We start from the raw sequence: 13213 nt of genomic DNA on the forward strand, positions 1-13213 counted from the left end.
CACCTATTAGCATCTAAACACAACTAATAACACAACCATACGAAGAAGCATGCCTTCGGATCGGTCCAGTGAAGCCTGCGGTCAAGAACCTCAAGAAAACAAGGAGTTCATGCATTTTTTTGTATCGAAAACAATATCAGCAATGATCTACCATTCAAATGATTAAACCAACAAATTTTTATGCATATTTCATATCAAAATACTATAAATAATGTGATCGATGCATCAAGGAATGGTTTAGAACATGCATTTTCATTTTAAATGCACGAATTAGCGAATATCGACGCGGGGGAAGTCTGGTTTTTTCTTGCTCCAAAAGGACGTAAAATCTCCAGGAAAAATTAGTTTGAAGGTTCGGTGATGGTGGCTGCTAAGAGAAAAGGCCAAAACCCTAATCTATATGCCTATAAAACCAACGGCCGATAGTATGTGTAAATAATGTGTGTTTTGGATGTGAGGCGTGAGTTTGTGTAGATAATGAGCGTTTAATTCTCCAATTTAATACTTAATACATTAACTAGTTATTTAAATTAAATCACAACTTTTATTTAAAATTTAAATGCCATGATCAATAATTAAATCACATATTTTATAAAATGGCAATTAAAAATACTTAAAATCCTAAATTGAACTAATAAATTAAATACTAACAAAACTAATTAATGAAGACATAAAATAATTATAAAATATTATATGTCAAGTAAACAGATTTAAATCCTTCACTTTTCAAAATTTGCTAGTTAAAAAACACAACATTCTTTATTTCACTTAATAAATTTAATTTGAACTTTAAATGCTAAAATTCATAAACCATTTAAAATAAATAATTTGTTGGTTAAAAATAAAAATATAACATTTAATTTTATTACCTCAATCATCTCCGATCTTCTTTCCCGATCCGACATCGAATATTTGTCTGAAAAACTAAAACTCGAGAAAACATTTTAAATTGCATAAAAATGAACATATAGACATGTAAAATAGTTTAAATATATAGCATACAACACCTAAATCATTAATTTAATGAATTAACAATTATAATCATGCATGGGGTTTACGTGCACTGATTTTTTGGACACAACAACTGAAATTGAGTCTCAACGCGAAGTTTGTTCAGGATATCTAGTGTGATCTAAACAATGAATCCAGTCTCCGATCATAGACTTAATTTGACGATCAAAGGAGGGAGATCCATTCGAAATGATATACAATAAGTCATTTATGTTAATCCCAGAATAGTTTGGTTTCTAGCTTAATATATGCGAAGATAATAATTCTAAATATCTTATGTGTTTAAATTCATACGACACCCAAAGATAATTTCGAGCGTTGAAACTAAAATTTTAAAACTTACGATGCGCCTTGGGTGCGAAAAAACAGTACTCTAATAGGTAGGGGGCCGTAAAAGAGAGATATGATCTTAAATGATAATAATGTCTTTGTTAGGGACATAACCGACGGTAAAGAAATGATAAGACTGATCTGAACAGAATATGAGACATCGCCAGCCATAAGGCACGTCCCTCACGGACTCATCAACTTAACAATCCGACCCGTTGGTACCCAAGTAGGTGCAGCCATTTATGTTCACCCGTCGTTTAGTATTTTGCTAAGCGTTGACACAATTATAAGAAAATAAATTTGCGTTTTGACTAACATATATAATTTTTGACTCAGTGATAAAACATTTATCTAACAGAGACTTTCCTATGGGCTAAATTCATCATTGGATTGATATCTGTAAGAACCGATACTCTTACTGTTTATGTTAAATAACTGAGAATTTGATTAAAAAATTCTAATTCGAAAAATAAAATTCAAGTAAAATAGTAAAATTCCCTTTGTCACACACATTAATGCAGCAAAATCATTCAGTTCCTACTTTATTCCGATGTTTAGTGGGTGATTTCAAGAGTAACTAAAGAAGCAGAGACAAAAATTTCCCAAAACTTGGTGTCAGCTTCTCCAAGCTAGTAGCCATCTTCCATTATTGGATCATCTTATTCATTGAATTTCATTCCTCCATCATCATCAGTATCATCACCGCCGCTCACATCATCATTTGCGGAGTTTAGTCGTGCTATTTGTTTGACAACAATTTATCCTCTCGTTCAGTCATCTAAGTTCATCAGAAAGAAAAAGAAAAACAAATTCAAAAAATTATATGGCCAGCTTACAAAAATTAACAGTTTGTTCAAAGATAAAAGAAAACAAAAAGTAGCAATTCGAGATTACAAGAAAATGAAGCTTACTCTTGATGCTGTTTTTACATTCTCCCCCCTGGTGATGGTGAAATTCCCTGTGTCATTCACATACATTAATACAGCAAGATCATTCAAAAATCATTCACATACATTAATACAGCAAGATCATTCAAAAATTTTACAAATTTTTTTGTCAGTTTCCTGCTTTGTTTCAATGTTTAGTGGGTGATTTCAAGAGAAACTAAACAAGCAGAGGGCAAAAATTTCCCAAAACTTGGTGTCAGCTTCTCCCAGCTAGTAGCCATCTTCCATTATTGGATCATCTTTTCCGTTGAATTTCATTCATCATCATCAGTATCCATCACCGCCACTCACATCATCATCCGCGAGGTTTAGTCGAGCTATTTGTTCAGCAAACAGTTTATCCTCTCGATCAGTCATCTAAGTTCATTGAGTACCGAAAGAAAAAGAAAAAGAGAGAGAAAAAGAAATTCAAGAATTTATATGGCCAGCTCACAAATTAACAGTTTGTTCAAAGATAAAAGAAAACAAAAAGTGGCAATTCAAGATTACAAGAAAATGGAGCTTACTGATCTTTCTGTTATTTTTACTGTGAGTCTCCCCTTGTGATGGTAAAATTCCCTTTTTTTTTTTTATCAGAAACTAAAACTTTATTATAATATTAAATAGTTTAGCGTACAAGGCTAGTGGATGAGCCATCCACGGTCTACCACAACTACCTAAAATCTCCTTTTTGATCAATACAAGATATAAACCTTTGTCATTCACATACATTAATGCAGCAAGATCATTAATTTTTTTTATATCAGTTTCCCACTTTGTTCCAATGTTTAGTGGGAGATTTCAAGAGAAACTAAACAAGCACAAGAGCAGAGGACAAAAATTTCCCAAAACATGGTGTCAGCTTCTCCCAGCTAGTAGCCATCTTCCATTATCGGATCATTCTTTTTCATTGAATTTCATTCTTCCTTCATATCAGTATCATCACCGCCGCTCACATCATCATCTGCGAGGTTTAGTCGAGCTATTTGTTCGGCAAACATCCTCTCATTCACTCATCTAAGTTCATCGAGTACCGAAAGAAAAAGAAAAAAAAACAAATCGAAGAAACTATATGGCCAGTTCACAAATTAGGAGTTTGTTCAATGATAAAAGATAACAAAAAGTGGCGATACTAGATTACAAGAAAATGGAGCTTACTGGTCTTGGTGCTGTTTTCACTGTGAGTCTCCCCTTTTGATGCTCCATTTATTTGGTGCAAGCTGCAATGGCTCTATTTAGTGCCTCTATTCCTTGTTCCTACACTAGCGGACTATACAATTAAAATCCAGATGACCAACTTAGAAATTAGATTACATGTTTTAAAGAGGAAATGTATGTTACCTTATCAAATGTCTGAGTATTCAACACATACAATGGAGAACCAACTAATGAAATCTTTACAGGGCAATCTTTGTTACCAGTAGCTTCAGCTTTTCGCATTGCATTCTACATGAACAATCCAAATCGAAGTTTTTATAGCACGGAGTAAATGCATGAGGTTATATATGCTTAGGCAACTGGTTGTTAACAAACCATAATGTGGAGAACACAATCAAGCTCAAAGCATTTCATCTCAATATCAGCCCGAATTTTCATCACTTGTGGAATCATTCTTCTTTTAATATCTTGAACCAACAATTTTTTTACATCAACTGAGATAGCAGGAACCACCTCAGTCACCTGATCAGGAATGGAAATTAGTACCAAGTTAACTCGTTTGAGAAACGTTAAACAAAAGATATTTGAAATTGAATGGATTAGTTTGATCAGAAAGCATATACCTTTGGACCCTTCAGCATTGATTTCCTCAACTATATGAGTGAGAGGATCAATAACAGAATCAGGATCAGAAACAATTAGTTTGAAAGCCTGCGCCATATCTACCATATGGTCAGATTTTCTTATTATGTAAACTAGCTAGCTAGGCACGAAGTCTGAATCTAATATCAAAAGTGTGGCCGAATTTTTTGTATAAAGGCCATCCAACGTGGGCATACAACTCCTGAAACAAATGAACATCTTCAGTAAGAAGAACAGGACCTTGAGTTTAACACAAACAAGATCATATGCCAGGTTAGATTATACAACATGATTTCAGCTGAAGAATCAGGCCTTCGGATCCGCCTGTGCCGATGACCATGACTAAGAATCTTTCTACTCCAAGAAAGTGGAGCTGGCAGTCTAATTACTCATCCTGAATTGAGTTGATTTCATTTGTTGATGAAGAAACTTTAGTTGGTGGGATTCAAAGTAACTAATTCACAATAGTAAAGATGCATCTTTATCCATGAATTTACATGCCTCAAAAGCTCACAATTTCAAGAAAACCCGCGTACAACCCTTTCCAAAACACACAGAGACGAAGAACAAAGGAGAGGTGGTATACAATTAAATGAAAAATTGAACAAAAAATCACCTCAAGATCAATATCCATGGTCTCAGCAACATGCCGCATGATGGAATGAACGTACTTACTCTTACTTAACTTTTCTTCACACGTTCTCGCATCATCCTCCGTAACCCTTCTTTTACTCAAATTCACAAAATCCTTTTGTGGGTCGACCTGCCCGACACGAACCAAACTCAGAACGCTAAGTATGCGGGAAAGCTCCGTGAAGCTGAGCATCCCTTCGATATTGTACTCTAGCCACACGTAGGCGCAGGTGTCGGGGTTTATGCTCTTCACTTGTACCATCACTGGGGTGTCGATTTCAGGTAATTTTTGTTTGTACATTCTGTAATCGAAACTAGGAGCCATGGACGATTTTGTCGACTAGGGTCGATTCGATTTCTCGGGGTCTCGTTTGCGATTTTGAGAGTAATATGAGCTTTTAATTGACGAAATGCTGAGAGAAGAATGCAGAGAAAACGAGGAAAATGGGACTCAAATGTGTTCTTTTCAAAAAAAAGGATCCACACGTATTTTTATGTCCTAGTGTTCTAAGTTTAAAATCCTAAGCACTATCGATTAAATCCACAAAAACAAATCTTTGCAAAAGAACAGAGATCTGAAACCTCCTCCCGTAAACCCTACCCTCCGTTCACGGAAAAACCCTTCACTCGAGGCGTCGCAAACTCAATCAAAGGAATGGCAACAAAAATGTGGAGATTTTCACGTTTATGTCAATTTTTTGCTTCTGCGTTTCTTTCGCTTTAGGTTTCCTGCTTTGTGGTCGCCAATGTGAGGTAGACCAACTTTTATGGTCGACAATGTGTGGTCGACCATAACAAATGGTCGACAATGTGTGGCCGAACAATTTTTATGGTCAACCACAAATTGGCGACCAATTTTTATGATCGACCACAAAAATGGTCGACCACATAGTGTCGACCATAAAAGTTGGTCGAACACACATTGGCAACCAATTTTTGTGGTCGACCACAAAAATGGTTTACCGATTGTGGTCTGCCACCTCTTATGGTCGACCACAATTGATCGACCATACATTTGGTCGACCAACATGTTTTGTGGTCGAACATGTCTGGTTTACTAATGTTTTTGATCGACCAATATTTCAAATTTACTAACGTATTTATTTATTTTTTGTCACAGGTCTATTTACCGAGAAAACTAGGCAGGGATGCAATTTTTCGATGCAAATTGACAATTGAATCCAGATATAATGAGATTTGTGAGAAGATTCATCACTATTTGAATAACGATGAGAAAACACATTTTTTTCGAGCAGTCGCCTTTTGGTAATGTGGTTAGGTATTATAGAGATTTTAACATTTCCAGTCAAATTATATGGTATTTGATGAGTAATCAGATAGTTGACAGTAGTAGTGATGATTTGTGGATGGTGGTGCGCAAAAGGCCGGTTAGATTTTCTTTGTTAGAGTATTGTTTAATAACGGGTCTCGATTGCACTGTGGAGCCCGAAGCTTTAACAGGTAGAGGTGTATTTGGCACCACACACTTCCCCGATAAGTCTGAGATTGTTTTGGGTGATTTGGAGGGAAAGATTATTGTCCAAGAGCAGAATGAGACTGGTATAGACGTGGAGAAGATAAAGATAGCTAGTCTATACTTTTGTTGTACCGTATTTGGTGAGGCGACGAGGAAAAAGACGGTGAAGATCGACCCTAAATATTGAGGCTTGTAGATGATTTGGATAGGTTCAACCACTATCCGTGGGGTAGAGTAGCCTATCGGGATGCGGTCCGATGTTTGAAGAAGGACCTTTTAGGGCGATATAATTACCTCACCGAGGCACAGGGTCGGAAATAAGTTGACGGCAGTTTCCTTGTCGGCGGTTTTGTTCTGCCTCTGCAGGTATATTATTTGAATGTTAAAGTGGATATGTTATCTTTATTCATACTAGTAACATTGTTTGAAATTTATGTTACAAATCCTTGCTTATGAATGTTATCCGAGCGTGGCACAAAAGGTAGCAAGGAGAAGAGATGTAGACGGTTTGATGTTGCCCAGGATGTTTCAGTGGGTGACTAACACGTGTAGAGATGTAAATGAACCAAACCGTTTGCGATATATTCGAAGCTTGGTTCGATAAAAAGCTCATTTGAGTTTGTTTGTTAATCATATCAAACCAAGCCCAAACTCGATTTTGAGCTCGAAAATTTAATCAAACCAAGCTCAAGCCTAAGGATATTCGGCTCGTGAGCTCGCAAACATGTTCGATAATAGGCTGGCGAGCTCGAGTTCTAGCTCGGCTCGTTTAGGTGGCTCGTAAGCTCGAGCTCGAGCTTGAGTCGTTTAGGTAGCTCGTAAGCTTGAGCTTGGATCATTTGTTAAGTTGACAAATAAAAATATTAGTATTAATGTCAATGGAAGAAATTGAATACAAGACATATTTGAAAAAATGATGAATTTACACCATTTAGTCACAATTATATTTTTAATCTTATTTGTATATCATTATATTAAAATGTTCTTTAAAATACAATAAATAAAATTGGTTATACGTTGGTTACCAAATCAAGATAAAAGCAAAAGTAAGTAAATTGATATCTAATTTAATTATGTATTCATTAATTATGTGTTATATATCTAATTTATTGTGTTTCATCAAATTTGGTTATTTATGTACTCTAACATATTGAATTTTTGTATTTGTATGTAAAAGAGAAATTTGGAGCTTAAAGAGATCCATTTGACTTAAAATACTTGGAATCAACTATCAAGAGCTCTTATAAAGTTTTTCGCCGTTAAATTGGCAAATTTTATTTCTTTTTTAAATTTAAATATATTGTTTTCTTCTTGATTAAATTGATTACTCATTTTTATTAAAAAAAATTGTTATTATGGACTTTGCATGGTAGTTGACTAGTTGTTATTGGAGATGATTTTGTAATTCCTGATTTTAATGGATTCTCTAACCTTCTCTCTACTCTCACCAGACTTAGTTGGAGTATTAAAGGGGTGAAATTATTTCATTGTTATTTATATGGTGATATCAGTATATAATGAATATTCTAGATGTATGATTTTGGAATGTTTAATAATATACCGATTTATGTTTTTTTTAGCTCTTATTTGTGTCGTTTTGGTTATTTATGAATGAATTTACATTTTTATGTCTGATTTAAAATTAGTTTATAGATATATTTAATTTTTAACAAGCTCGATTCAAACTCAAACTCGAGCTCAATTCTATGCTTATCGAGCTCGAAAACGAGACGAGCTCAAGCAGGGCTTGTTAAACATGTTAAACGAGCTATTAATGAATCAAACTCGAGCCTGGCTTGATTAACATGCTAAACGAGCTTTTAACGAGCCAAGCTCGAGCTTTTCTCGAGCCCAGTAATTTCAATACAAACCGAGTTCGAGCCTGATAATAGAAGCTCGAATCGAGCTCGAGCTCGAGCCTCAAACAGTCTTAAACAAACCAAGCTCAAGTCTGATACTGTTTGGTTTGGTTTGGATTGTTTACATCCATAAACACGTGGTCGTCAAACCGTGCCCCAACTGGTGGTGATATCGCTGCAGCCTTTGGTGGTTCTCCTATAGATGTAAGTAATATGAATTGATTTGATATGATAACTGTGGACATTAATTTTAATTAATCTGACATGTTATTAATTATATGCAGGATTGTCTTGGATTTTTGACTCCTACTCCTGAGGAGCTCGTTGCACCTTATTACACGACCGGGCTTTTTGTTGATTTTGCGCCTGATGCGGTCATCACTCGGGTGCTCGAGCTCTGGAGGGAAGGTCAAACAGTCATATGTAGCGACCACCCTTTGGAGTCTCCCTCAGTCCAGCACACGCCTTCTACACATTCAAGTCTGGATGTTTCCGGCGACGTTTATGGTGATATGAGTAGATCAGTCCAGCACGTGCCTTCTGCACATGCATTTGAGGACGTTGTCGGCACCACCCGTTCTGATGATCTCAATAGATCCAGCTCTAGCACCAGTTCTCCTATGCGTACGGGTCCTAGAGTCCACTTTGGACGTAATCTTTCCCGCCAGCTATCACCCTCTAAGCATCGTTTCGAGAGGCGGTTGACTATCTTGGAGGATTCCGTTAGGTCTATTTATGTTAAGATGTTAGCAGAATTTCTTGAGACCAGGGCGTGTATCCGTAATATAAATATGGCTTTAGATAACATGAAATCGAGTATGACTGAACAGATCAGAGCTGGTTTTGCTGAGATGAGGTCTAACATGCCAGTGCATCAAGACAAAGATTATAGCGTAACGTATAGCAGAGGGCGGAAGAGGAAATCATCCGAGGCAGATTTTGGTGAGTTAATTTTATTAATTATATTTATGTTTATGTAATAGAATTATTTAGTTGAAATGTCATTATTATTTTAATTTGTTTAATGTACGCTGTTAGGTGTGGATGATAATCTGGCTAGGGAAATTGGCAGGACTAGCCAAACACAACATATATTTGAGCCTAACCTTGCAGTCATTACAGAGGAGTCCTCAGAAGGTGAGTTAATTCATTTTTTTTTATTTTAGATTTATGTATCGCATATTTAACAATAAATTTATTTTTTAGATATTCAAGTGACCCCGGATGCGCGTAAGCCAGGTGGCGAGGCGACCACATCGAGAGGTTATTACACTACACCTTGTCTGTTCTTATTTGCATTAAAGTTGTTATTATTTTAATTTGTGTAATGTACGTTGTTAGGTGTGGATGATCATCTGGCTACCCGACATATATTTGAGCCTAACCTTCCAGGCATTACAGAGGAGACCTCAGAAGGTGAGGTAATGTAATTTTTGGAATTTATATTTATGTATAGTATATAAAACAATATACTTTTTGTATTTAGATATTCAAGTGAATCCGGATGCGCGTAACCCAGGTGGCGAGGCGACCACGTCGAGAGGTTATTACACTACACCTTGTCTATTCGTATTTGCATTAAAGCTGTTATTATTTTAATATGTGCAATGTACGCTGTTAGGTGTGGATGATCATCTGGCTACCCGACAGATATTTGATCCTAACCTTCCAGGCATTACAGAGGAGTCCTCGGAAGGTGAGGTAATGTACTTTTTGGAATTTATATTTATGTATAGTATATAAAACAATATACTTTTTGTATTTAGATATTCAAGTGACTCCGGATGCGCGTAAGCCACGTGGCGAGGCGACCACGTCGAGAGGTTATTACACTACACCTTGTCTATTCATATTTTCATTAAAGTTGTTATAATTGATCAATTTACGCAGCGAACCATCAGTTTGGGGCAATTAAAGACGTTGGCGCGAGTTAGGGCATCGATGCTCGGCCGTTCGCCAAGTATGATTTGTGGTTTTTATGATGAATATGAGAAGTTGTACTACGGGGCCATTGCGATCGCAAACTCGCATGTCACTTTCTCTGTAAGCATTTACAAAGCTTTTAAATATGTAGAGAATTTGTTTTAAAACATTGAAAACCCTTTGTTCTGTTGAATTCAGCACATGGGCGAAGCTCTGCGTGGATTGCTTGAGATGCAGATCCGACATCCTGAAGTGATGTCGCCAGATGTGTCGTTGATGGACAAACATTTCTGCAGTTCGATGTCAGTATTGGCCGAAGATGGAGATAATCTTGCCAACACAGGCCTAGTGTGGATAGTGAAAAGCAGTGATCCAAAATGGCCGTGTATCTCGTGGGAGAAGGCACAAAGAATTCTCATCCCTGTCTACAGAAATAAGCGCTGGTTTTTGCTAAAACTCGTTACAGGGGTGAATAAGTGCATTATATATGACTTGCAGTGAAGGCACGATCCCAACTTCAAAGATCTGAATGAGGAAATAGAGCATATACTTATAAACACTGCTCGTCTTCTATCCATTGTTGGGAACAACCCACACCCCGAGAGGCCATGGAATATAAAGCTTCATGATGAATTCAGTGCCAAGATAATACAGTAAGTTGATTTAAAATATAAAAACTTTGTTATTCTCTTTTTTTAATTGTATATCAAATAATAACTTTTCATTATATTTTCTTTTATAACCGTGAAGATTGCGGAGCTTTTGTGTTAGCCGTTGCTGGATACTCTTTGTCTACGAAGAGTGCACAATTAGTACTAACATTAGATGAAAAATTAGTATATGAGTTTAGATATTTTTTAGCTTGTGATATGTTTCTTAATGATTGGTCATTGTTGTGATGTGTAGAACACTTTTATGTAATTATTGGACACGTTTGTTACGTAAACCCGGTACTACCCTCCGTCGCAAAATTATGTTATATGTTGTAACGATGTACCATTCTTGTTTTTTGGTCGACCATTCTCTTTTTTGGTCGATCTCGTTGCAATTTGGTCGACCACAGTGATTTGTAGGGGTGGGCATAAAACCCGAAAAACCGAAAAAACCGACCGAACCGAATAATTCGGTTTAAATGGTTCGGTTTTATCGGTTTTTCGGTCGGTTATGGTTTTAAAATTTATGAAATTCGGTTTTTCGGTTCGGTTTTCGGTTTTCATCCCCGAAAAAACCGAAAAACCGAACCGGCCATATTATTGTTAAGTATAAGGTTTTTATGTATAATGAGTCATATTATTGTTTAGTATAAGACTTTTTATGTATAATGAGCCTATTAAGATTTAAGAACTTAGTATCATTAACTCTCAATTTTCAATCCGATTGTTTTTTCTTCTTTCTCACCACTCACCAGTCGATGTTTTCTTTTCTTTTCTGTATATATTTCTTTAATTTTTTATATAAAAAATTAAGTCCCACAAATTAAATGTTTGAAAAATACTATGATTTATATTTTAAAGACATAAAGTGACGTATAATTTTATTTCGTAACAAATTTTAGCTAACCGTATATAACCGACCGTATAAACCGAACCGAACTACAAAAAAACCGAACCGAACCGTAATAAAATGGTTCGGTTTTGGACTAGAGATATTCAAAACCGAAAACCGAAAAACCGAACCATTGTAGAGTAAAACCGGACCGAACCGGCCGTTGCCCACCCCTAGTGATTTGTGGTCGACCATTATCTTTTTTGGTCGATCTCGTTGCATTTTGGTAGACCACAGTGATTTGTGGTCGACCACTCTCTTTTGTGGTCTACAGATGTTTTTGTTGGTCGACCTTCAAGCTTTATGGTCGCCCTCCTCTGTGCTTTTTGCTAGACCACTCTCTTTTTTGGGTTTAGGGTTTTTTTGGTCTATCACAAAGCTTGAGGGTTTATGGTTTAGGGTTTAAAAGGGTTTAGGGTTTAGGATTATATATGTTATAATTTAAATGTTTCACGATCTCAAAATTACGTTACATTTTACAAAACATGAATCACAATTTCACGATTATGTTATATGTTATAATTGATGCGTGTCACGACCTCGAAATTATGTTACATTTTAAAAATTATGAATCGTTCCTCTAATTTACATGTTATAATTTAAATGTGTCACGATCTCAAAATTACGTTACATTTTACAAAACATGAATTACAATTTCACGATTATGTTATATGTTATAATTTATGTGTGTCACGACCTCGAAATTATGTTACATTTTATCAATTATGAATCTTTCCACTAATTTACATATGTTATAATTTAAATGTGTCACGATCTCAAAATTACGTTACATTTTACAAAACATGAATCACAATTTCACGATTATGTTATATGTTATAATTGATGTGTGTCACGACCTCGAAATTATGTTACATTTTAAAAATTATGAATCGTTCCACTAATTTACATATGTTATAGTTTAAATGTGTCACGATCTCAAATTACGTTACATTTTACAAAACATGAATCACAATTTCATGATTATATTATGTGTCACGGTCTCGAAATTATGTAATCACGAAACACGGAATCATAATCTCAGAACTATCCAAATTTCACAATTATGTTATATATTTTCGACAATCATTAATAACAATAAAAAAACCTCATGGTCGACCATCAGCTTATGGTCGACCAAAAATAAAACTTTGGTCGACCTTAAAGCTAATGGTCGACTATCAGGCTGATGGTCGACTATCAGGCTGATGGTCGACCAAAGTGTCTGATAGTCGACCATGAGACACACAACTTCCATGATTATATCTCCTGCTAAATTCACCAATCGAAGGAATTCTATTTTTTTTTCTTCTACCAACTCTCTTCTCTAACAAAGGAGGCAACACCAATGGAAATTAATGTTGCGTGGCCATTAATTTTCGTCCGGAATGGGATACACAGTCTCTGAGTAAGCCATGCACCATGACATTGTAGAATAATACTCTGAACACAGGTCATATAAATCAATCTTGGCTAACCAACTGGCTGCAATGGCATGAGCACATGGGATTCTATCAATATCAAAAACTCGACATGTGCATATTTTTTATTCCAGGTCCACTATGGCTGAATGTCCACGACTCCTAACATCAAACTACAGACGTCCTAATTGAAAAACTTGCATTCCTTGGGCATCTGTGAACCTGCTACGAAGAATCCCCTCGATCGGTAGGGGTCAAATTAGTGTTACTTGCAATTGATGCGTGGCGATA

The 13213-nt window shown here is 35.9% G+C and overlaps 1 protein-coding gene across 4 annotated transcripts; it reads right to left on the reverse strand.

Moving 5' to 3' along the window:
- Positions 1-1829: 1829 nt before the first annotated feature.
- LOC140833920 (eukaryotic translation initiation factor 2 subunit alpha homolog) lies at positions 1830-5405 on the reverse strand. 4 transcript variants are annotated; one of them, XR_012118610.1, is made up of 5 exons: positions 4049-5405; positions 3801-3947; positions 3609-3713; positions 2981-3524; positions 1830-1839 (listed from the first exon to the last, which is right to left on the reverse strand). XR_012118610.1 is itself a non-coding variant. In XM_073198440.1 (5 exons), exons 1-3 carry the CDS (start codon positions 5023-5025, stop codon positions 3940-3942), a joined length of 438 nt encoding a protein of 145 aa, XP_073054541.1. In that variant the 5' UTR covers positions 5026-5405; the 3' UTR covers positions 3389-3524; positions 3609-3713; positions 3801-3939. The 4 variants fall into 4 exon arrangements, 3 of the variants coding, with proteins under 3 accessions (XP_073054541.1, XP_073054542.1, XP_073054543.1); XM_073198440.1 differs by lacking the exon at positions 1830-1839 and having other exon boundaries at positions 3389-3524; positions 4049-4136; positions 4684-5405; XM_073198441.1 differs by lacking the exon at positions 1830-1839 and having other exon boundaries at positions 3389-3524; positions 4049-4269; positions 4684-5405.
- Between the last annotated feature and the right edge of the window lie 7808 nt (positions 5406-13213).

This window comes from Primulina eburnea, chromosome 6 (genome assembly GCF_022965805.1).
Source record: "Primulina eburnea isolate SZY01 chromosome 6, ASM2296580v1, whole genome shotgun sequence".
NCBI classification, from domain to species: Eukaryota; Viridiplantae; Streptophyta; class Magnoliopsida; order Lamiales; family Gesneriaceae; genus Primulina; species Primulina eburnea.

Excerpts from the sequence above, each read along its gene's own strand:
- LOC140833920 (XM_073198440.1), bottom strand. The coding sequence starts at position 5,025 with ATGGCTCCTAGTTTCGATTACAGAATGTACAAACAAAAATTACCTGAA. Across the intron at positions 4,137-4,683 it reads CCATGGATATTGATCTTGAG|GCTTTCAAACTAATTGTTTC; the intron begins GTGATTTTTTGT and ends GATATGGCGCAG.